Genomic DNA, 24,894 nt, shown 5'->3' with positions numbered 1-24,894 from the left:
CTTAACAACTGTGGCAGGAAAGGTCATAAAATGGGACAAAATTCACTTAACAAATGCCTCTCTTAGCAACAGAAATTTTTGGGCTCAGCTGTCATCATAAGTCAGGGACTATCTGTATTTCACATTCATTATGTACTTTTTTGTGATTTGGTAATTGAATAAACTAAAACAATTAACTAATATTTAATGCATTTCTCCACTAGTGAGTGAGTGGATGCTCTACCTCTCTTTCTGTGATCAAAATTATGAATAAAATTATAACAGCGACCTTATGCATGACAATGCTTTATGATAAAATTACAAGGAGTTGGCTTTTAAGGCAAAATTCTTTTCAACATTATTTTTTATGAAAATTCTGCAATTTGCAGAAAGACAGAAAGACTTCTTAATAACTTTCTTTCCAGTACATCAGGACTTTCTTATTTCTGTTTTCCCTCAATCCCATTTCCCAAATATATATTTCAAGAAGGAAAAAGGAACAGGATTGTATTTCTATTCCCAGCATGCCTAGAACATTTTACTGAGAATGCTGGAGTATGTCATATTTAATTATTCATGGCGGAACAAACTAAAACCAGAGGATTTTTTTAAATGGCCTATACAACGTACACACACATGCTGAGAATTAAAATGATAATTTATTAATTTGCTACATAGGGATTACAACAACAATTGAAAATAAGAAGCAAGATTTGTTTTTCCTTCTCTACATCAAGACAGGCCATGAAACCAGGCTAAAGTGCTACCTAAATAATCACAAAATAACACTTCCACAATGAATGTAACAAAGAAGTCAGGCAATCAACATCTGCTTGTGGACTGTCAATCACTGGGCATAAACTGCCCAACCACATGTGTGAATAGACCTGATAGGTCAGCATGAGATAGAAAGTTGAGACATTTACCTGTTCACAGACAGTATCAGTTGATCCAGACAAGCTTTGATCTTGTTTTGTGCTTCTAAATGTGTCATATTTTCTGTGCTGTCACCATTAATTGACAAAATGACATCACCTGGGCAAAGGTTAGCAAGAGCAGCTTTACTTCCTGGATTTATCTATAGGAGAAAAAGAAAGGAACATTACAAAATATGATATTTTGATTGAGTAAAACTCAGAACTGTCTCTGAAAGGACAAACATATGGAGGTGGGGAGATGTTCTAAGAACCCAGTGGGTTATCCTGTAGTTTTTGTCGCTGTTGTTGTTGCCTTTGAGTCAGTATTGATTCCTGGCAACTGCCTAAACAAGTCTTTGCAATTTTCTTGGCAAGATTTCAGAAATGATTTGCTATTGCCTTCTTCCTAGGCTGAGGGAGGCTGGCCCAAGGTCAGCCAGCTGGCTTTGTGCCTAAGGCGGCACTAGAACTCACAGGCTCCTGATTTCTAACCTAATGTCTTAAGCACTACTGTACATCAAACTTGGCTTTCTCCTGTCAATTAGCGGCTCTAAATGCTGCAAACTAGCTAGTGCATATAATTACCAGTTAAAGAGAATGTGATAATATCTTCTACATCCAGGGCTTTTTTTGGTCATAGAATGCTCAGAACGGAGTTCCGGCACCTTTTTGGGATGGAACCTTGTAGGGTAGGCAAGGTGGGTTGTATGACATGTGTGAGTTCCGGCACCTTTTTGTTTTACAAAAAAAACACTGTCTACATCTGAGTATGGGATTCAGTGAAATTGCCCATATTTTACCGGAGGATGGAACTGCTGAAGTTAAGAATAGAATATAAATATAATTGGATAATTTGCAAAAGTGAGTAACTAAGTTGGAAACCAAGCCACAAAATAATTTACATTAAATATATTAGCTCAATATATTTGCAAAAATGTAAATTTTGGTTTTCAGAAAATAGACTCTTGCTGGAGCCTGACTTCTCTGAGAATTGGTGTACTAAGTAAGTAAGTAATTCAGTAATTCTTGGAAAATAGTGTAAAATTATCTAAAAATGCTAAAACTGAACTGATGAGAGAGTACTGGTAATAGAAAACAGCACCATGAACCTTTTTTTAAACGAATTTACCAATAATTAATATTTTTTCCTCTCAGTTTCCCCAAAGACAGATGTTTGAAATTTAGATTTCACACCATGATAAGTGATTCATGCCTAAATTATAAAGTAAATTATTCTGTCGCTTTGTTTCCAACTTACTCAGTTTTTCAAATTATGCTTTGGCAATATTTGTTAAAGATGTCAGTGTGACTTAGTCAACAAACTATGATTTCTGGTTTCATGTTGTACATGAATGAAACTCATATTTCATAGTAATAAAGTACCTTTATTTTTCAATTCACAGATCAAAATTAAGTATGCAAATATTCCCCATAGTTTCTAAATGTTTGCCCTTCCAGAAACCAGATCTGATTTTTATATTCGTAACTTAATAAAAAGATTCTTGAGAACTGATTACAATTCCGAAATCAACATTTTCAGCTCAAAGGTCAACAAGTTCTAAAATCTGGCTGTAAGTATATTTGACTCTTGGAAATCTCCAGCCTTTATTCCCAGGTTTCAGTGCTTCGTGACATGGATCAGTTCTTTGAAACCAAGCAATAAATGATAAAATATTTCTGCAATTAAAAGAAGCAGTCAACATTATGGAAATCATACTAATAGCTTCCTGCTGAGGTGTTATCTTTCTCAACAGCTTTGCTTGGCTAGTACTCAAATAGCTTGTCACTTGCCAGTCATGCATGAAATATCATGCTGTTTATTAAACTCCACAGCATTTTCCCTGGTGTTTTGTCTTAATGCCAAGATCTTGCAAAGACTGTTACTTTGTTTGAGTGCGACTAATGGTAGATCCTAGCAATGTTTGTAGTTCAGCTAAAATGCATTTTATTTTATTTTATTTTATTTTATTTTATTTTATTTTATTTTTTAAAAAAACCTTTCAATGAGCATCTGTTAGACTAGCACACAGGTGTCAAACTCGCCATGTCACCAGACATGTCGTGAAGTATCGCGACTCTTTTTGCATTGCCAACAATGGGGTGGGCGTGGCTTTGGTACGATGAAACCAACCTGCGGACCGGCGGTTTGACACCCCTGGACTAACATAAAAAAACTGAGTTCCATATATACAGCTGACCTGTAACAAGTCAGTGGCTAGTAAGTATATGTATATATTGATCTACCTCCTCAATCTATCTTTTTCAAGAGATTTGGGGCTGTATACTCAGCATGCTGGCTGGGGAATTCTGGGACTTGAAGTCCACATATCTTAAAGTTGCTAAGGTTGAAAAACATTGCTGTAGCTCATGTAATTTCTAGTTGGAAAGGAGTAAGTTGGCAAGGGCACCATTAATCCAGAAGTTTCGATACTCCTTCACAACTTCTGTTACTACTTCTGCTAACTTGAGATAGTTGGCATTAAAAATTGCTCTAATAGTTTTAATTATATCTGCTCCATTAAAATATAATGTTTTATTGCAACTACAATCTTGTTTCTCAAGGTGAATTTAATATGTAAATACTTTAATCATCTCCTCCAATTGTTTTTTTTTAATAAAGAACGTGTTGCTTCATGAGGATCAGAGAGAAAGGTATTTCCTCAGTATATATAATTTTCTATCAAGGCACAGAAAGTGCTTTTTTATTTAATAAACAAAAAAGAGCACCCATTTGTAAATTACTAGATTTTAACAACTACATAATCTTCCCTTTTAGGTAGGCCAGCTCAATAAATAAGATACTCCAAGACTATTGGAATTTTGTTACTGGATGTCTCACAGAAGTTCCTTATGCCCCCTCTTATACTAAAGAGAGTCAAGGCATAGTTATCTTGAGTTTCTTTCTCATCCTCTCTTCTTTCCCAGAGCTAGGCAGAGGTTTAGCTAACCATTCTTGTGTATCTTCTTTAGTGTTCCATATGCTTCTAGGTAGATAAGTCAGCCTTTGTTATAATATACTTTGTTAAACAGAGCAAAAAAGAAAAAGAAACTATGAAAAAACTTATTTAGTTCAATATTGTTTTCATTAAGACCTGGCAATGGCTTAATACAGAGAAAGGAGGAAAAACATATTACTTTTAAAAGATTGTACAACTAAGTTGAATTAAAGCAGCCTTGCTAGAGATTGGGGAAACTGATACCATCAATTGAGGGAAAGCTGAATCAAAACAATATTGTACATATCGTGGTCAATAATACGCATTGATAATATTAAGTCATATGTCACCTTTACAAACAATAGTTGAATTGTTTTGGCAAACATTTGAGTTAATTTCTTTGGAAGAAAAAAAATGAAAAGCCACTCCTGTCTTCCAAAAGATTTAAATTGACCTTTTATATAATATGAATGAAGTGAAGGTATTCAGTACAGAATACCTTGGATATTCCAGTTTATTTTTTTTGGCAGGACTGGAACATTTTCCAAAGTTTAAAACTTTCTATTGTGTTTGTAAAAGCTGAATGAAATAACAGCTTTGAAGAGACAATGTTACTCGTTTCTGGGTTGCTAAAGTTGATGCCTTCATCCAAGGTTGTCTCACTGTCCCCTTTTTCTACGTTTGCATGATTTCTATATTCAGATTGATAACTGACATTATGAACTGAAAAAGAACAGTATATTCAAAGTTAATCTGAACATAATATATTTCATGTAATCTTGTTTCAGTTATGAATTCAGTTGTGGAGGCTTAGGGAGGAAGACATTTTCTCTTATCTTCAGATTTTGATTCATTTAATCATGGTGATGTTTGTACAGTATTTTTGTAACCATGACCCCCAACATTTTCCCTATTAATTATTGTTCTGAGGAACCAAGAACAAAAGGATCAGAAGAGTAATGCATGTTCTCTTAACACCATACAAGAGAATTAAAGTACAGACAGTACTGTGCCATTTAATCTAGTTAAATTAACAAAAATTGGTCTTATGTAAGTTTCCCTGGAATGGGAATTCTAAATATATGCAATACAGGCTTAGACACATTGCTCAGTTAGATAATTCATGACCTAAAACTGTCCAGATTCAACATCCAATAGGAAATACATGCAATTCTAAAGCATCCCCACTTTCAGATGGATGATGAAGTTCAAACATCGCCAGTTTATCTCTTAGACTCTCTTTTGTTTTAAACCTAGCTTTTGGAAAAATGTTGATTATCATATTGATCAAATTCAAGTATTTTACTTTTGCCCTTGTAAAGTTATTTTTGAATTACACTTTAATTCTAAAAAGAATCTCAGAGTAACTTGAAATTTAAAATTCAATTTTTAAACAAAATAGGGAAGCAAGCAGATCATAGTTCTGGGATTATCTTCAATTCCTTTACCAGCAGGAACCATTTGTTTGTGTATATTAGGAATATATAATAGCTTCGTGATTTCCATTATGGGTTACATGACTGGAATGGAGGTAAAATGAAGCAATTGCCAACAATCTGAGCTGCTGCCCAGCTGCCTTCTCTCCCAGAAGGATGCAGTGAATTGATTTTTCCCCCTTGGCAGTCCCCAAACAAATTTGGCCCAGTTTCTAACATGGCTTTTTTTTCTCTGCTGGTTTCAGCTCCACCTCCCTCCCTTACACCAAATTTGGTCCCAATTCTGTTTGGTTCTCAGAATTAAACCCATGGATGGAGAGATAGAAACAATTTATTCCCAAAGTTTCATTGTCTGGAAAACATTTTGGGTCTCTAAGTGCATAGTTACATATTTCAATTCTCCCCTTCTGCTTCTACCACATGTCTGCATTTGTCCATATCCTCTGCAAAGTCTAATCAAAGCAACTGCATATCTGTGTATCTGCTCCGTCTTGCGGTTTTACTTGCCCATATTTTTCTGTATGTGTGCACTGAGAAGAATGGAGAAGACTGTGTACTGTAATCTCCCCTCTGAGTCACATGACTTTCAACCCATTTATCAGCAATGGCCGTGGAAGAAAGCTGTATTCTCTTCTGTAGAGAGTTTAAGGAAATTCAAATAAAATCTGAGTTTAGTCTCTCATGTACCTCACTGCTGCCACTAGAGATTTGGAAAGACTGGTGGGGCAAAGCAAGTTTGGGGTTTAAACACCAGTTTTCTCTGGGTCACCCAGCCAGGAGACAGCAGGACTTATGAGTTCATAGCAATCTGCCCAGCTGCTTCTCCCTAAAGGATTCAGCAGCAGGAGGAATTTTTCCCTCCATAGTCCCAAGCCAGGTCAAAATCTATCCCACTTTAGACTTCTATCATTTTTTGCAAGCTACTCTCCCTTCCCCAACCAAATTCAGACCAACTTTGTTTAGTTTGAGAGAATTCTCCTGATGAGAGATGGAGAGGCTCTTTTACATTATGCTGTCTTAAGAGAGAATAAAAATAGGACAGCAAAACTAAGCCAGTAAATCAGAATTGGTTGAGAAAAATGTAAATGATAGTCTGTTATACATTTTTGTTTTAATGGAGAAATGAAAACAACAGTAAGTACAGTAGTTCCCAAGAATTGTCTTGGTTCCATTAAGAAAAGGTGAACATTGAAGTGTTTTTTTTTAAAAAAAAACATTTTGATTGCTTTATTTCTCCAGCCTTTGAAATTTAATACCCACAACTTCTTTTTCCAGTCAGGAACCTAAGAAAATGGAACGATTGTCTTTCAGCAGGCTTCCTTCAGTTGCTGATAGGTGGATTTCTGAAAACTGTCCTCTGGAAACTGACACATTTCCTTTATAGCACAGTGAAAAACTATCCACTCCAGAGAGCGCAAGAGCTTGCAACTAAACAGTATGGTCCTACTTACGAATATTGCTGCTAGCCAAAAAGAATTGAATTATCTCATTAGCGAAGAGAGAAAACAAAACAAAACAGGGCTTGGCATATTCATTCCTGTCTTCCCCCAATGACAAACCTATTCTTCCACCAGCAGTCGCTTCTGGATTGGGCAAGGGACAAGAGAAGCCAACACAGAAGCTAAACAAACCACCTAAGCTGGACACTACTGACTGTTTCCTCGTCTGTGCTGGTTACAGCAAATGTTAACTCTTTCAGTAAGTGAGTTCATTTGCAATTTTAAGAAACTTTTGCTTCTGGACAATATCAATTTCCCAGAAGGCAAAATTGTACTTTCAGAAAAATCAGATTTGTGTCCATGCCATTTAGTGTGTGGCAGAGACCCCAAAACCAATACCTCCTTTTGGAAAACCTTTTTGGCGGTAGGAGTGGGTCCAACACCAACTTCAAAGAAGGTGGTCCAAACATGTTCAGAGATAATTTGACCAAGAAAATGCCTCAAGATGGATGTAAAATGGCAGTAGCAAATGTATTGTCTCAGCAAAGCACAAAATGAAAATTCCGTAGAAGGCAAATAAGATTATTCAGAGGAGTACACTTAACCACATAAACAAAATACCCACCCATGTCATCCATTTGCATCCAAAGGAGAAACAGGCAAATCACTCAGATCCCATGCAATATGCATACGTAAGACCTGTGCTGCTCTCCTTGAGCATCAAAATATTTGGTATTTCTCCATTCTCAAGAAGCAACTTTATTAAAATGAATGATTACATGTATTTAGTTTTTGTATTCCTTACTTTTATTATTTTTATCAATAACTCAAGGCAGCAAACATATCCACCACACCTTCCTCCTCCCATTTTTTTCACAGTAACAAACCTATGAGGTGGGTTGGGCTAAGAGTGATTGGCCCAAAGTCACCCAACTGATTTTCATGGCTAAGGCAGGACTTGAACTCACAGTCTCTTGCCTTCTAGCCTGATGCGGCCGTGCGGGTGCTTATGGGAGTATCTCGATACTCCCATGTTACACCACTCCTGCGCGAGCCACATTGGCTTCCGGTTACCCTCCAAGTGTGATTCAAGGTGCTGATAATAACCTTTAAAGCCCTACATGGCTTAGGCCCAGGGTACTTGCGAGACCACCTGCTGCCATTGTCAACCTCCCATCACCCGGTTCGCTCCCACAGAGTCAGCCTCCTCAGGGTGCCGTCGGCCAGGCAATGCCGGCTGGTGACCCCCAGGGGGAGAGCCTTCTCTGTGGGCACGCCGACCCTCTGGAATGAGTTGCCTCCGGAGCTGCGGATGGCCCCTGACCTTCGGTCCTTCCGCTGTGACCTGAAGACGTGGTTGTTCCAACAAGCAGGCCTGGACTGACTACGATTTCTAATTAGGCTTTTACTGGGTTAAATTGTTTTTTAATTTTGTATTTATTGTTTAATTCTCTTTTAAATTTTTTACTCTATGTTTTTAATTTTTATTGTTGTGAGCTGCCCTGAGTCCTCAGGGAGAAGGGCGGCATATAAATTTAATAAAATGAAATGAAATGTCTTAACCACTGAACCAAACTGACGTTCCAGATTTTCTATAAATCATTGGTTATTCTTTTAAAAGTTATTTTTCTAATCAGCAACAGTTATTACAGTAACCAAAATTATTTAAAAGTGTACTTTTAAATTCTTTCATTTTAGAAATATTAAACTATTGTAATCAACTTGAAAAATAGGTTTTCTTATGTTTGGATATCTGTATTTCCACAGTAGCTAACTACATCTGCATCAGGAAAACAATAGTTTAAACTTTGTTTCCAAAATGCTGATGTCATTATACCACCATTGCAGAATGGTATGAATTCTCCCAAGTAGTTTGAATGTTTTTGTTTCATCCAGCTTGGCAAAAACAGAAAGTGTTTAGGGTGTGGGAGATTTATTTTGTTAAGCTTCCACCAAGGTCAGGCTTGGAATGAAAAGATTATAAATAATTTCTTCTGCCTGATTTCCTCTTTTGGATTGCCAGTGCAATCAACTAATTTATGTAATTAATAATAGGCTTGACATTAAAATGGCTCTAATTATCAGTGTGCCAAAATACAATAAAGTGAATAAACAAAGAATATTTTACAATTATGTCCAAAATGACATAAATTTAAAAGAACCTTTTCTCCCTTGAATATCACCATCCTACTGTGAGGTTATTCAAAGTAACTTGTGTTTTCTTCAGTAAATTCACAATGTGTTAATTGAATATGGTTAAGCTAGGGAAAGAAGATTCAATAATACCCCTGTGGTGTCTTAGATTGAAAGGATCCCCCAGTGTATCATATTATGAAATTGCAAACAAAATTCAGGTTGTATGATAAAGCTGAACCATACCTTAGCTGTAGAAGAGCAAATCTAAGAATCATCCCAAAATAAACATTTTTCCAGTTCCTTCCCAAGTCGTTCTTAACACATGCAAAGGAAGGAACTGGAAAAACGTTTACTTTCAATATTTTGTCTTTCTGTCTAAATGAAAACAAAACATCCTTAACACTATCTTCAACTTATTGAAACTTCCAAAAATTTTATAGCATCCTTCTAGACCAGCTTTAGGGAATGAGAAAGCATGGCAAGTTTCAGATGGTATTCGTTGGAGCAGAAAGGTTGAGCCTGAAGGCCCAAATTAAGGGTGATTTAGTGCTTGGCATTCTCTTCTCTCCCTCATATGAACTCAATGGAAGTCATTGGTTGGTTCTGGGTATCATGAACATGCTGATGGTATACAGTGGTATCCCTCAATCACTGGATAATCAAGCAGTGCAATTATTGTTTTGTCTGGAGGCTCTTGGGGGACCTGGACAGGAAGGAACAGGCTTAGATTTGATCTAGTAAGACCAAGCAGCCATGGGTGTTATGTCTTCCTGGTACTAGGGATCTTCCATTTTTGTACTATTTCACATGGCAATCTCCAAAGATGGCTGCTTTGGCCAGGAAGGCCTTTGCCCAGCTGTACCACTATGCCAGTTGTGATTAGAGACTTCCTCATGGTCTCACATGTTCTGGTCACTTTTTAGATGGGCATGGCACAAAGTCAAGATATTTGAAGGATTGCATGTCTTCCATGGTGCTATCCGTCGTTTGATAGATTTGACTTGTTTCAGATCCTTTTGATTAAGCAATGTTATGTAGCAGGACCCAGGAAGTGGGCCTTCTCTGTTACTGTACCTGCCCTGGAGATTCATCGGGTTCCTACCCTGCCTGCCTTCAAGTGTACTTTGAAATTCTGGTTTTTCCCTCAGGCCTTGAGCTAGGATAGTTCAATGGTCCCTTTAAACTGGAAGGGGATGTGGAAGGGTAGTTTTGTTTCCTGGGATGGTGGATGTGTTATGATGTTGTGTTATTAACAGAAGTAGTCTTTTCACTTTGTAAGACTGCCTGGAGATAGGCAGGAAGGAAGGAAGATAGATAGATAGATAGATAGATAGATAGATAGATAGATAGATAGATAGATAGATAGATAGATTCAGTTTGGGTATAACAACTTACGATTACTTGAAAAAGATGGGGTCATTTCCAATTTTCTCCTCATACCCCCACCACAGAAAAAAAAAATGAAACAAACCAAATTTTGTGCACATGCTTTTACAGGAGCATCCCATACAATTGATTTCCTACAATTTTATCACTAAAAAAATTGAAATTCACTCACATTTCTACCTATGACAATAACATATAGTATTCAATTGGTCAGCCACTTAATCCCTTCATAGTATATGATTCCTTTTCCACAGTATATGATTCCTTACTGTAATTTGGTGACTGCTATCTCCGAAATGCAATTAATTATATGGCATCTCATCTTACAATTGTGCATTAGGTTTATAAAATAATTTTCCTTTACTATTTGGTTTATTGGCTTAATATAATTTATGCTTTTTTAATGAAATCACTTGAATCATTTTCTAAGTGAAACTAATCACAGAAATAAAATTGTGATGCGAACCATAGCAAACTACTACTATCTTCTACAGTTCTTTAATGAAATTGTTACCTGATAACCCTCTAAAATCTCAGCCACAGAGACAAACTTTAAAAGACTACAATCTTAAATATTTGGGAAAACCCATTAAAACATACAAGACTAATAAGCTGTACAACAAGACAGAAATATATATACAAAATGTCTGATTAAACCTGAACAAGACTGAGCTGCATCTCCTTGCTAAGAGATTATAGTTGTAATGCAGGATTTAATGGATCATTTCTAGAGGTGGGGCACATACTTAACAGATTTTTGCACTGTGAATAATAACCCAGATACCTATTTAAGACCAAAGTTGTCATCACTATTTAACCACATGTAGACTATGCAGATACTGACTCCTTAACAATACAATTTCTAATGATTTTAAGATACTTGTGTTATCCAGGAGTTATTAAAAATAGCTAAGTGAAGGGGAGGAGCCCTGCCATTTATGACATTATGTCTGCAGGCTGTGTAAATGGTAGCATACATAGAGGTCTCTGTTGTGTAGACATTTCAGTTCCATACTTGGACAAAACTGGTTTAATGACATCTCAGCCATAATTTATTGGAGTGAGATTGGTCTCTACTGCCTCCATTGTGAATACCTCTCCTTTTAATTATACCTGAATACTATAAAGTAGAGACTGCAGATGTTGGTCTTTGCTAAACAAGGAATGGAAGGCATTCTAAGGAAATGAAAAGGCTGGAATTGTTGCATACCACAATTCAATATTAGAGAAAATTACCCAAAGCAGCAAATAAATGTATCTTTTTCATGGAGGCAAAGAAAAATAAATAGCACATGGATATTTATAATTACCTTGCTCCAGATCAGGGCAGTAAAAAAAATAATAATACTGCAGGCACTGACTAGTTTTTAAATCTCTCATCTTTTCTTTGTTATTGTGGCAATGATGGGAATCATAGCAAATTAATTTTATCATAAATTAGTCTAATATTACAACTATTTCATACAAAAATATAATATAAACCATTCTTTTTTTAACTTGGCAACTCTAGGAAGTATGGACTTCAACTCCTAGAGTTCCCCAGACTCCACACATCTGAAACTTGCCAAATTTGAAAAATACCCATATAAATGTATAACCTTTAAAACAAAACCTTGTTATGACACGATAACTGCTCTGAAGAAAGCAACAAATGTAAAAAGAAGCAGGAACAAGGAAGCTATGAAGGAAATCTAGCATAAAAGTTACCATAACAAAAAAAAAAATATGGCTTAGTGTGAAATCTTCCCTTAGGTTCTAGACTGGCTGCATACTTACTCTTCAAGTACTTTTATACTTGGAACAGTTCCAAGGGGGGAAACTGTACTCAATTTATCAATGAAGGAAATGCATAAAGAGTAGGCTCTAATTTTTCTCCCGCTTGCCATGATATTCTCATTCCCAGCAGGTTTTGAGGCTTGTAATTTTGTTGTCTTTTGCAGAACAGTGTGGATTCTTGAAGTAAGTCTCAAGGAAACCTCACAGAAACATGTCAGAGCAATAGAATTTAAAACAAGGTGACTGAATTCTTCTCTAACAACACTTCATGACAGTGTAGCAACTCATTTATAGTTAGCATGTTAGTGCAACTACCTAACCAACCTCCCAAGTTAATATATGAATAAAATGTAGCTCAAATTTAAAAATAGCTTTTTTTCTCAGTTTTATGGGGGAGGTCCATAATAAAAAAATATATACAAAGATGTCTACATTGGTAAAAAGAAGGCCTAATAAATTGCTTGCCTACGTCAGAACAGTGCATGTACAACAGATATACTTAGAGAAAATGCAAGTATTTATAAGTATATATTCAAATAATTTTATCTTCATGAAGATTTTATTTTGTTACAAATGAGTAGGAAAATGATCCACTGCAAGTTTAATATTAAAAAAATTAAATAGTGACCAAAAGAAAAATGGATTTGCTCACCTATTGATATTTATGAATAAGCCTCATTAAACACTTTCTTAATTTGCTTTAAAACCCAACGTAAGTTCTTAAGTGAAGTTTCCATTGAAGAATTTAGGATGCTATGTCTGGTTTGCAGAAATCCAGATGAGAACTACAGAGATCCAAAAAATCATAAATTTCTGCTTCTACCTAATTGTCATCCGGATTTTTGGTATTCAAATCTAGTAGCCCTAAATGAAAAAAATTCCATAAGGAAAGGCAGTAGATTTTCTAAAACAAATAAAGTATGTTGAAGTATATTTATAACTTTTCTTGTTCCTCATCTAGATACTGCCATATATTTATCTGCTACAATAATTTCTGCTATTAAAATTCCAGTTTAAAACAATGAGTATTTAAGGGGAAAGGCCTATCTAAAAAATCTGTTAATTACTTATAATTGTTCTGAAAAAAATCATCTTTCCTTTATCTTTATCTCTTTTTTTAATTTGCTGCAATGTATTCTTCTAACACATTCATTTACAGAAACCACTTTGCAGACTGTAGATGGGAAAACACCCTTTAACAACTGTTTTCTCTGTGCAATGACTTGAGAACCAATCACAAGTAATATAAACAAAGCATTTATCTTCAAAAACAGTTCTTTTCAGGCTTAAGATACTGAAAGATCCAAAGTTCATATAATTTTGCTACATTAAGCATACTAAGATAAAGTACAATAGTCTGTAAAATATTAGGGTAGACAGAGTATCTATAGTGTAAGGTATCAAATTATAAGATACTCAAATGGAATAGTCTAAAAAGGATGGGGGAAATGTTAAATAAATTTATACCATACATGCTCATAGAAATATGGCCTGTTTTAATATTTAGTGGAAAATTCAGAGAAACCTAGAGAATATTATATACATTTATAACACTTTAAATGACTTTATAGATTACATTCATCTTTTAAGCAAGCACTTTTTCTCCTCAGTAATGTAATATAACATGTTTAACATGTTATGTAACATGTAATGTAACATGTCTAACATGTAAGAGCCTCGGTGGCGCAGTGGGCTAATGCCTCCTTAAGTAACACCAGCTGCCTGCAATTAGTGCAGGTTCGCGTCCCACCAGGCTCAAGGTTGACTCAGCCTTCCATCCTTCCGAGGTAGGTAAAATGAGGACCCAGATTGTTGGGGGCAATTAAGCTGACTTTGTAATAATGCCGCTTGGGTGTGTGTGTGAAAGCCCTAATAAGCAGGCATATACATAGAATGAAGGCTATTGCTAAGCTTGTAAGCCGCCCTTAGTCTTCGGAGAAGGGTGGGATATAAATGGAATTAAAAATAAAAAATTAAAAAAAATAAAAACATGGACATTTTTCAAGGCAGCCTAGCTGGATAATAGGTTCTTACGGTATTATTTTTTGCATTTTAAGAAGAGGCTGGACAGCCATTTGCCTGAAATGGTATAGGGTTTCCTGCCTGAGCAGGGGGTTGGACTAGATGACTTCCAAGGTCCCTTCCAACTACTTTATTATTATTATTATTATTATTATTATTATTATTATTATTATTATTGTTGTTGTTGTTGTTGTTATTGTTATTGTTATTATCAGATACTGTGGGACAGGACCCTATTATAGTACCGGTACTTGCCATTCTTGTATCTTTCATTACTTGTCTTTCATCATATGCAATAAAATTAGTCATATTTTTAGATTTATATTCATTTCATTGCAGTGTATACAAATGAGTAGACTTATGGGTAAAATGGTACATTGGAAATAAATGGTTCTTCTAAGCTGATAACTCATCAAGCTCTCAACAATCTCGTTCATCTTTGCATCTACAAATGGGGCAAATCTATCTTCTGTCCTTTCTCAGCACCTTCTGCCACATCCATTCTAGCAGAATATTCACACACACACACACACACACACACACACACACACACTGCATTCATTCAGCATGTTATACAATTTTCTCCAAATTCATATCTGGTTCTTTCATTATCACTAATTACTGCAGCAGAATTTGCAAACATCTCCAACCTTTCTACCTGTTCAAACGAAAGCTGAACTTTGTTCATTGGGACACATAGACAAGTGAAGTATTTTCTGAGAAAAAAAGATCAAAACATGTTTTTTTTATTACAGATTAAAATGGTCCTTCAAAAGAACTATTTTTCTTTCATCACTAATTAACATTAACTTTGTATTAACACATCTGTAGCATGTGACATGCTCAGATCTGTCATATTTTCTCTCTCTGCATCTAAATTTCAGTTGGGTTGCTGAAAGTAAAATTCAATCCCACACCAGAACAGAGCCCCCCAGATTATGACAAGTCACTTTTTTTGTCTCTCCAAATGAGTAAGAAATTGTATATACAGGTAGTCCTCGACTTACGACCACAATTGGGCCCAAAATTTATACTGCTAAGTGAGAAATTTGTTAAATGAGTTTTGCCACATTATATGACTTTTCTTGTCATGTTTGTTAACTAAATCACTGCAGTTATTAAATTAGTAACACTGTTGTTAAGTGAATCTGGTTTCCACATTGACTTTGCTTGTCAGAAAGTCGCAAAAGGGGATCACATGACCTGAGGACATTGCAGCCATCATAAATGTGAGTCAGTTGTCAAGCATCTGAATATAAATCACATGACCATGGGGATGCCATAATAGTTATAAGTGTGAAAAATGGTCATAGGTCACTTTTTTCAGTGCCATTGCAACTTTGAATGGTCATTAAATGTACTGTTGAAAGCTGAGGACCATCTGTAGCAATTTATCTTTATTATGAATGAATATGTACCATTAAATCATTTATGTGGTCATACTAATGATCACATAGTGTGGGCCTGCACCCACACTAGACCTAGGGCATTCACCACCTGAAGCACCTTATGCTCTGCTCAATGACCACAATGAGAAGAGCAGAAATTGTGGTCATTAAACATGGCGATCATATGGATACCTCACTTAATGACAGCCATGACATATGATTGTCATGGGCAGGCTCCATCAGAGTTGTAAGTCGAGGACTACCTGTATAATCAACTACTACACAGATTTGATTCTTTTTCCCTAAGTGAAGAAGTTTGCCCATGTCATTATTGTTCCATTACTTTCTGCCCACTTATTCAAATTATCGGGTTTGTTTGAAATATTATTCATCTCTTCTAGGGTAAGAGCCCCAGTTCGCGGCCCCGGCCTGGAACTCTACCTGTTTGGAAACAGGCCACGCGAGTGGCAGGCGAGCACACACACACACACAGCTTCACTTGGATTAGGGTCTCCTGCTTGAGCAGGAGGTTGACCAGAAGACTCCATGGTCCCTTCGAACTCTTATTCTGTTGTTGGCTGAAATGCTGAGACTTGTTCAATATCTATACAGTATGTGACGAGGAGTCTGGGAGCAGCTTTTTTGTCTAACCCGCGGTACCCAATCTTTCTGGATTGGCAGCTCAACTGGGAGGAGGAGGGAATGGCTTTGTATGAGTGGCAACCTCATGCGCATGAAGTTGTGAACATTTGGGCAGGCACCTGCTACTCACACAAACCCATCCCCTCTCCTTCCCCCAGCCAGCCCGCCAAGCAGGAAAGGTTGGGGGCCACTGCTTTATACAATATGCAGATTTAATAAACTTTTCTTCTACTTTCTCAATCAAACAGCGGATCAGGCACGAGGTGTATGCTGTGGGTTCCATCTCCAAATGAGCTCCAGAGGCGTGATTTTTGTGTTGCGGCATCCACTCTCTGGAGCATCATTCACCCTGAGTTGAGGTTCTTCAGGAAGGTCCTTGAAAAATGCTTTTTTCACCAGCCTTGGGGATCCCAGGGTGCAAAGCAGCTTTATGAGATTAAGTGATGTTTGTTCTCCTCTTGGTTTTATTTATTTTGTGTGATTACTTTATTTTATTTCGTTTTGTTGTTTTAGATTCTTTTGACGTGTTTAACTGTTGTTGTGTTGTATTCAGCCCAGAAATATGTGTTTGTGAGAAGGGTGGCTATATAGATATGGTAAATAAATAAATATTGTGAAGTAGGTTACCTAAAATATTTTTATGGCACCTCACCCACTATCTTTTTCCAATCTGGCAAGGAGCCACTGATGACCTGCAATCAATGTATGATTTTCAAACCATACTGTTAAGCAACCGCCTGATTGCTGTACTATCCAGCGTGTTTGATCTAAAAAAGCTAAAATTAATCTGCCACTATTTGTTTTCAACAAATCACTGCTGACTCCTGAAAATTATGGCACTGTTTTTGATCCATCTCTTGATGATTGGTTCTAAATTACTGATCTAACTCTTGATGACTTTTAGAATCTTCCCAAGTATCAATGTCAAACTGGTTTGCAGTTTGCTATATCTTCTTTTAAAAGTCATTTGGCACCATTCCTTCTCCAAGAATTCTCAAATATAATAGATAGAGAGTTCAACCAGACCATCAGCTACTTCCTATAATACTCTAGGTTACAGTTAATCTGGTCCTAAAGAGTTAAAGTCAAAGGGATTTTTTATGATGTTGCCATCAGTCTCAGAATACAAACTTCCCCTTTCATCCTGCTCTTCCTAAGTAGAACTCATAGTTTTGTTGAAGACTGAACTAAAACAGGAGCCAAATCGCTCTGCCCTTTCTTTGTTACTTATTAGCATTCTGTCTTCTTCATTGGGCAGCTATCGCACTGATTTATTTTGAACAGATTTTAAGAAGCCCCGCTTTATTTTTAGCGTTCTTTGCTAATTTCAGCTAATTTTGGATTTTGGCTTTCCGGTTATCAGCACTAGAGTTCTGGGCTACCTGTTCTTTCTTTATGACCTGGCTCTTTCATTTTTCTGCCTTACTTCTGTCCCACTGCTTTCGGGAAAAACCTAGTTTTAACAATCACACCTAGGATCGGGCGTGTTAGAAATTGAAGTAGTTTAGGAAATGATTTCATTACACTTAGGACAATCATTTCTGTGACTAATACGACCAGGGGGAAAAAAAAAATCTCTGTCTTCTCAAATGTTATGACCCTAAGGCGGGAGATGGGGGTAACACAAAAGGCAACATAATCCTTTGCCCTGCGTTCACATTTCCTACCGATCCACTTAACTGACGGGCGAACGCGTTTCCACACACACACACACACACACACACACACACACACACAAGCAGTACCAGATCAGCCCGTTTCTTGCAAGCTTTTCCTTTCCCTCCCTCGAAGAAACTTTCCCGCACGTTCCTTTAAAAACAACACCAACACCGCTCTGTTAAACTATAACCCCATCCTTTTCTAATCACTTTAGTAAAAGCCCGCTTTTCTTTCTTTCTTTCTTTCTTTCTTTCTTTCTTTCTTTCTTTCTTTCTTTCTTTCTTTCTTTCTTTCTTTCTTTCTTTCTTTCTTTCTTTCTTTCTTTCTTTCTTTCTTTCTTTCTTTCTTTCTTTCTTTCTGGTTTTTCCTTTCCAGCCTAGGTTCGGGGGGGGGAATAATAATAATAATAATAATAATAATAATAATAATAATAATAATAATAATAATAATATAATAATAATAATAATAATAATAATAATAATAATAACAACAACAACAACAATAATAAAGAAAGGAGCTGCCACAAAAGTTCAGCGCCTGCAGATCTGAGACGGCTCTTTCTGTTCCCACCGCGGCATCCGAGTCAAGAGGGAAGGTCCTGAATCTGACTCAAAGCGCACGCCGCATCTTTTCTCTTTCGCAGGGGCCTTTCACCCAGCCGCCCTCCTCCCGCTTCTTGTCCCGCGGCTCGCCTTTAGCGAGGGGAAAAAAAGAAAAAAGCTGCCAACAGCGGGAGCGCCAGATCGCCGAGAGCTGGCCGGCCGGCCGGCAACAAGTGCCTCCTCCCCGCAGGGTCGACAAGCAGCGCGCGAGAGCCCCCGGGAGGGCCTTTGAAGTGCATCGCCGCTTTTTTTTTTTTCCTCTTCGGCGGGCTTGGCGGGCTGGCGGGGGCTTTCCAGGTTGCCTCAGGCTGATGTAATGGTGCCCGAGGATGCGGGTCGACAAAAGGCTTTTTTTCTACCACCGCGCTCCCCCCTCCCGCCCCACCCCACTCCTGATAACCTTTGAACAAAACCAGGCGCGTACAAACGTGCTTTCCCCCCACACACACTCCCCTTCCCTCTCTACCAGTCTGCCCGAGACGGCGCAACGACACGAGTGCCGAAAAGTGCCAGTTCCCGCCTCCGTCGCCTGAGGCGCTTCTCAAACCTCCATCCTCCCCCCCCCCCCGCCGCCGCCGCCGCCGCCGCCGCCAGCGCACAGAGGGGAGAGACGCGGCTTTTCCTCACACTTACCCGGGAAATAGTCAGCGGAGTGCTAAAATCTTTGCCTCCGACCAGGCGGAACCCCCAGGGCGAAGGACCGTTCAGAGCCACGGTCTGGGGCATGGCGGGGGGACTCTTCAAAGGCGAAAGGAAAAAGCGGGACGAGGCAGCGCGCGCCTGGCTAGCCGGCTGAAAAGCAACTCGCAAAGCGGCGCCTGCCTCCCGACACCAACTTCTCGGCTCGGCTCGTCTCTCCTCTCTTTGCCTCTGCCGCTCTCTAATCCACTTAAAGCGCCTGCTAATCTCCGGTCCGGCCTGACGTCTCTCGGCTTCCCCGTACAGGGGAGAGAGGGAGGAGGAGGAGGAGGAGGAGGAACAGGGGGCAGAGAAAGGGAGAGGCGGGGCCCTTCACGTTTAGGGCGGGCGGGAATCCAACTTTCTCCTTGGCCCTTCTGTGCAACGAGCCCTCGTTGGGTAAGGATATTCCCTGATTAGACTTAGATTAGCGACTTTCTTTCTTTTCTTTTCTTTTTTTTTAGTCACAAAACCAACCTTTTCTTTCCAGGGTTCCTGCTGTTCTTTTATACCTGAGTCAATTGCTAACCAGTGCTCAGATTATCGAGGGAGAGGGAGGGAGGGAGAGGAGCAAGGGGTTCATTTCTCTCTCTTTTTCCATCTAATGGTTATTTGAATTCTTGGAGACCAAATTTGGTCGTCCTAGCCAAAATAATATGGAAGTTAAAATCCAAAACATCCCAAATAAAGTTTTGTGATATTTCAGCTGATTTATTGGACAAGAATTGCGATTTCTGTGATGCGTTTGTCAGAAGAAGATTAGATATTGCTTAACTATACCGTCTAACTCTCAAAGCTCAGCTTCGTATCCTTTCCCTAACTGAAGAGCAATTTTCTAAGGAACCATTAAAAAAACCAAAAACAAAGAACACAGGTAGATCCTGCTTTTGTTTCCTATCCAGTTCCAGCAATCTTGGCTTACCTTTCTTTTCACTATGCACTGTTATAACAAGCTTCTGGTAAGAGTCGCCCTCCCCCAATGTATAGATTGGTTTTATTTACATAATATTGTACAAATCGTTGCAAGCAGTTGGAACTCTTAGTGGTTTACAGAAGAATGGAAAATAAAATGTTTTCCCTTTGCTTTTTATACTCTATGTAAAAATATTATCTGTTTTTAGGAGACTTTGGCTTTAAAACTAAACTGACACTAAGGAAAAACTGAACCCAGTTCCTACCCCAATATTCTGAGTAGGTTTTTTTGGAGGGAGAGTTGGGATCAAAAAAATATCTGACTTCTGTGTGTTGGAATTTATATTTTCCTAGATCAGAAAGGGTCCCCAATAATGCGGACTTAGATATTAAGGATAGTCTGCTACACTAAATTGTATAAACTTTTTCTTACTTGAACTTAATAATGGTATAAAAACTTGTTACAGCAATATGTTTTTTCTGCTTTGTGCCCATGATATTACTTTCATCTTATCTCCAGACCTGAGTACCATGGGCTTAATCATCCTTAGATGTTCTGATGTTAAAGCTATATGGTAGTAAAATATCTCAATAAACTTCTGAAAATAGTGTTTTTCATTTTTTTTTCATACTGATTTGTCTTTCTACCTTGATCATCTATGCCTATGGATGAGTCTCCATGTGTGTGTGTGTGTGTTTGTGTGTGACACAATTTACAGCTTTTCATCTGTAGCGATATACCAGTGGCCTAAGTTATTTTTGCTGCCCATGTCACACAGGAAAGTGACTCTCATACACAATGCCCTTGAAACCAGGTCATTTTCTAAGTAGTTTTGTACTTATTAAACTGCTGAAACATTCTTCTTTGAGATAAGATAGTTCCTATTTTTGTAACTAATACTCTTGTAACAATTAACTGTATTAATAAAGTTTACCCTCCAGCATTTCAAAAATAAAGACAGAACATGCTTATAACAGTTCAGTTTAAATTCCAAAGGTTATTGCTTGAACCTTTTCCATAATTCCACCTCCTGCATGTATCACTGCATAACCACCTGCTGCATTGTTTACATTTACCTGCCCTTCTCTGTTTATTCTGTTACCAGTCTGATTAGACTTAGAAAAGAAAACAAGCTGAAGTCATGGTTTGCCCAAGAAACTGTGACTTGGAGCCAGTCATTATTTCTAAATTTAGCCAAATTGTTCTATAAATAATAATAGGGTAAAGGGGGAGAGAAAGAAGAATAGTATACATGTCTTTTAGATTTTTTATTTATTTATCAAATGTAGTCACTCTCAGACACAATACATAAATAAAGATATAATGCATCAGGAAAAAAGATCCAAGTAAAACAAGGATTAAATTAATTAAAAGTTAAAAGGTGGAGGGAGTCCTTCATGGCATTAACTACACCCTCTGTGAGACCCATGCAAAGCTAGGTCTTCGGACTTTTTCTAAAGGCTTGGAGAGTGGGGACCTGCCCAACCTTTGGGGGAATGGGGAGGATATTCCAGAGGATGGGGATGACAGCAGAGAAGGCTCTCTTCCTGGAGCTCGCCAGTCAAAATTCTTTAATTGACAGGGCCTGTAAAATGCCTTCTCTGTCTGACTGGGTTTGATGGGCTGATGTGATAGGGTTAAGGTGGTAGCTTGAATAATTTGGTCCCATAGCATAACTGAATGTAGAAGCAAATTTTGACCCAATGCAGCTCATGCAGCAAAGGTTATGTATGTATGTATTTATTTATTTATTTACATTTCATGTTAATAGACTGCCCGTCTCCCTCAGGGTATTACATTGCCATTCTCGGGGTGCCCAAAATTGTTTGCACAGCCACATTCTGTACCAGCTGAAACTTCTAAATACTCTTCAAGGGTATCTTTATGTAGACTGCATTGTAATACTCCAGACAGGAGCAGTGAAAGGAGAGTGTATCATCAGTGTATCAATTTATTTAAAAATCCTAACTTTTTAAAAATTCCTTTTAAAAAAAGTCCTAATATGAAAAATGCTGACTGTCACATGGTTTTTTGTAGAAGTTGATATGCTGTATACATATATTGATACACACTATCAAAAATCCACTCCCGTTTATTTAAGAGCTTAAATTTTCAGACAATCATAAGGACACTTTTTCAATTCATGCTAGTAATTTAACAGCTTAAAAAAATGAAAATGGCACCTGTCTAGAAAGCAGGAGACTGTAAGTTCAAGTCCTGTCTTAGCCATGAAAGCCATTTGGGTGGATTTTGGATCAATCACTCTCATCTCAACCTACCTCACAGGGTCGTTATGCAGAAAATAGGTGGAAGAAGGTGAGTTGGATATCTTTGTTGCCTTGAGTTATTTGTAAAAATAATAAAATGTGGGGCATAAATAAAATAAAAATAAAATGTCAAATTATCTTCTCCTTTAACCCATTCACTGTATAAAAATGCTGAAATCCAAAACTGTTGCTGTTTGATTTTCCTCCTCTGTTGAAAAGATGGGAGGAGAACATAATAGATTGAAATGGGTGTTTCAGTGGGTGGAGTAGTTTTAATTCTGACATCGCCAGCTATTATTTGCTTACCTAGAGACATAGGTGAAGTAAGTAGCTCCATGGGTTAGCAACGCATACTTAAATTGGAATGCTTTAGCCATATGTACAAGCAGTAACTGGACATACAATAGTTCACAGAGCTGAACAATATTCCACTGCTGAGCACACTCCTGTGCACACATTCTTTCTCTAAGAGTCTGAGGAATTGTTTGCCTGTTTACTTCACCTTCCATCTAACCTCCTTACGAGCTGCTGCTAAGTCAACTGGTTGTGATCTGGCCAAGTTTCACTATAACATAATGTCAATCATCTCTCAACCCAGCCAATGGAATGGAGTCATTGCTGGCAGTGCGGGATTCCCCGCCCCCTCCCCCCCAGTCCTGGAGTAAATTGTTGGCTTCAATCCAAACAATCCAAAGAAAGTTACTCATCAGTTTTTTTTCCCAGCAGGTAGTAGAAGCTTTATCTGCAACATATCTTTGTTCAAACAATAGATAGCCAGGCAAACACATAGAAAGTGCTGTGACCTAACTACAACAGACAAGTAAGGCATGCTCGCACCATTCCCCCCACCCCCAGGGTTTTATTTGCCTCATGGGAGTGGCATGCTCACACTACTATGATTCTATCTTGCATTGCATATTTCTACAAACACTTCAAAAAAAAAACTCATTTAGCCATCTCAGACCTGTATGGTTTGATTTGGCTAGATCAGCTGAGTTGCTGGATCAAATCTGCATGCAATATAATTTGGTTCTCCTTGGAAGTCAACGTGAAAAGAAATGATAACTGTTCGAATTTCTTGTCCGTTATTTCAATGGAAGATTTCCTTTGGGATACCTTTTGATCAGCTTGCTACTGAAGTAGGCAAATGCTCCAGCCTTGCTCTGGTTTTGTCATTGTACAGGACAGGCCGTCTCCACACTTTACTATGAAAAGAAGTGAATCAACATAATACAACTGCATATATTAGTTGAATGCTTTTTCATATGTTAGTCAACTTCTCTGAAATAATGGAGAACATACCTGATTTTCACTGTATGATAACCTTTCAAGTATTGGAAGAATGTTACCAAGTTACCCTTAATATTTTCTTCTCAAGGTTAAATATTTCCTATTCCTTCACTCATTTTTCATAGGATTTAATTAATTCCCCTAATCGCCCCCATTTCCTTTCTTTGAACTTATTCTACTTTGTCCAAATCTTTTGTAAAATGTGGAGTGCAAAGGAGAATCAAAAGGTAGTGGAGCACCTATGACTTTTCACATCCTCACCACTCTAGCAGAAAATATGCCCCATATTCTTTGTCTCATCAGTTTTCCAATATGGAGAGAAATAAAGAGATTTCTTTTTTTAAAAAGGCTTTGTGGTTTGTGGAACATAGTAATGCATAAAATTCTCAGTGTTTGCATATTTTTGAACCACATTTTCCACTGGTAGTCATCCTTACTTTTATTACTGTCTTTTTAAAGGCAACTTTCTATGATTTGGGATACAGTACAATATGCATATTATTTACAAAATTAAAAATAAAATAGAAAAAAGATAGCAAGACATATTTAAAATATCTGGGGATATAGCTAGAAAGCAGTTATCTTGCAGAAGCCTCCTTCATTAGCCTCCCTTGATAGCAACCTCCTTCTTTTCTCTTGTTCGTGTTGCTTTTTTGGTGATGGTTCAGAAATGATTTACAACTGCTGCCTTCCAGGATATTTCTTGGCATCCCAGCATAGCCTATATAGCTCTTTGATTTGCTAGTGAACTACCATTCAAATGGTAACTCTTTTTAACCCCATTTAGTTTCTGAACCGAGACCAGGTATGCCATTTACTCCCAATTGTTAAGGGATTAAGTATGTAGTTGAAATGTATACAACTAAACTATCTAAGCCAATGGTGGCGAACCTATGGCACGCGTGCCAGAGGCGGCACTGAGAGCCCTCTCTGTGGACACACGCGCTGTCACCCCAGCTGCGCCAGACAGCGGAAACAAGACTCCACCTCATGCCCCATCATGCACAGATGATGCTGCGGGGTGCGGGCAGAGGGCATGGCCACCATGGCACTGTTGGGCTGCCTGTGTGATCTGCTGCGGCGGGCCATGGAGGCAGGTGGGCGGGGTGGGAGGGCGGGGTAAAGCAGAGCAGGGGCAGAGCGGGGATGGAATGGGAGCAGTTTTGGGGCACTTGGTCTCTAAAAGGTTTGCCATCACTGATCTAAGCCTTTTTAAATTCATCAGGACTTACTCCCAAATAAGTATGCACCAAATTACATCTTTAATGCATGTATTTATTCAATTTGCATGGTTGATCACGTGAAATAAATGACTATGGGTTAACAAGAAGTTTAAAAACCAGCAAAAAGCCAACCCAAAATATAAAATAGGCATTCAGCAGCCAAGATTAAAAGAACTGCAGCAGAATCCCCTATCCATATAAATCC

At 37.9% G+C, this 24,894-nt stretch overlaps 2 protein-coding genes across 4 annotated transcripts in view; one reads left to right on the top strand and one right to left on the bottom strand.

Moving 5' to 3' along the window:
* Positions 1-19,244, bottom strand: part of PDLIM4 (PDZ and LIM domain 4) — an 82,113-nt gene extending 62,869 nt beyond the window's left edge. The window contains exons 1-2 of the mRNA XM_083354398.1: positions 18,952-19,244; positions 906-1,057 (exon numbers count right to left, since the gene is read on the bottom strand). Of these exons, the coding sequence (XP_083210524.1) occupies positions 906-1,057; positions 18,952-19,044 (245 nt within the window). The 5' untranslated portion in view covers positions 19,045-19,244. The remainder of the gene's footprint in view (positions 1-905; positions 1,058-18,951) is intronic.
* P4HA2 (prolyl 4-hydroxylase subunit alpha 2) overlaps positions 1-24,894 on the top strand; it is a 343,153-nt gene that overhangs the window by 185,828 nt on the left and 132,431 nt on the right. The window lies entirely within an intron of this gene.

Source organism: Vipera ursinii (assembly GCF_947247035.1).
Source record: "Vipera ursinii genome assembly, chromosome: 2".
Classification (NCBI taxonomy): Eukaryota; Metazoa; Chordata; class Lepidosauria; order Squamata; family Viperidae; genus Vipera; species Vipera ursinii.
The sequence above is the reverse complement of the archived record's forward strand: the minus strand, read 5'-3'. Positions and strand labels throughout refer to the sequence as shown.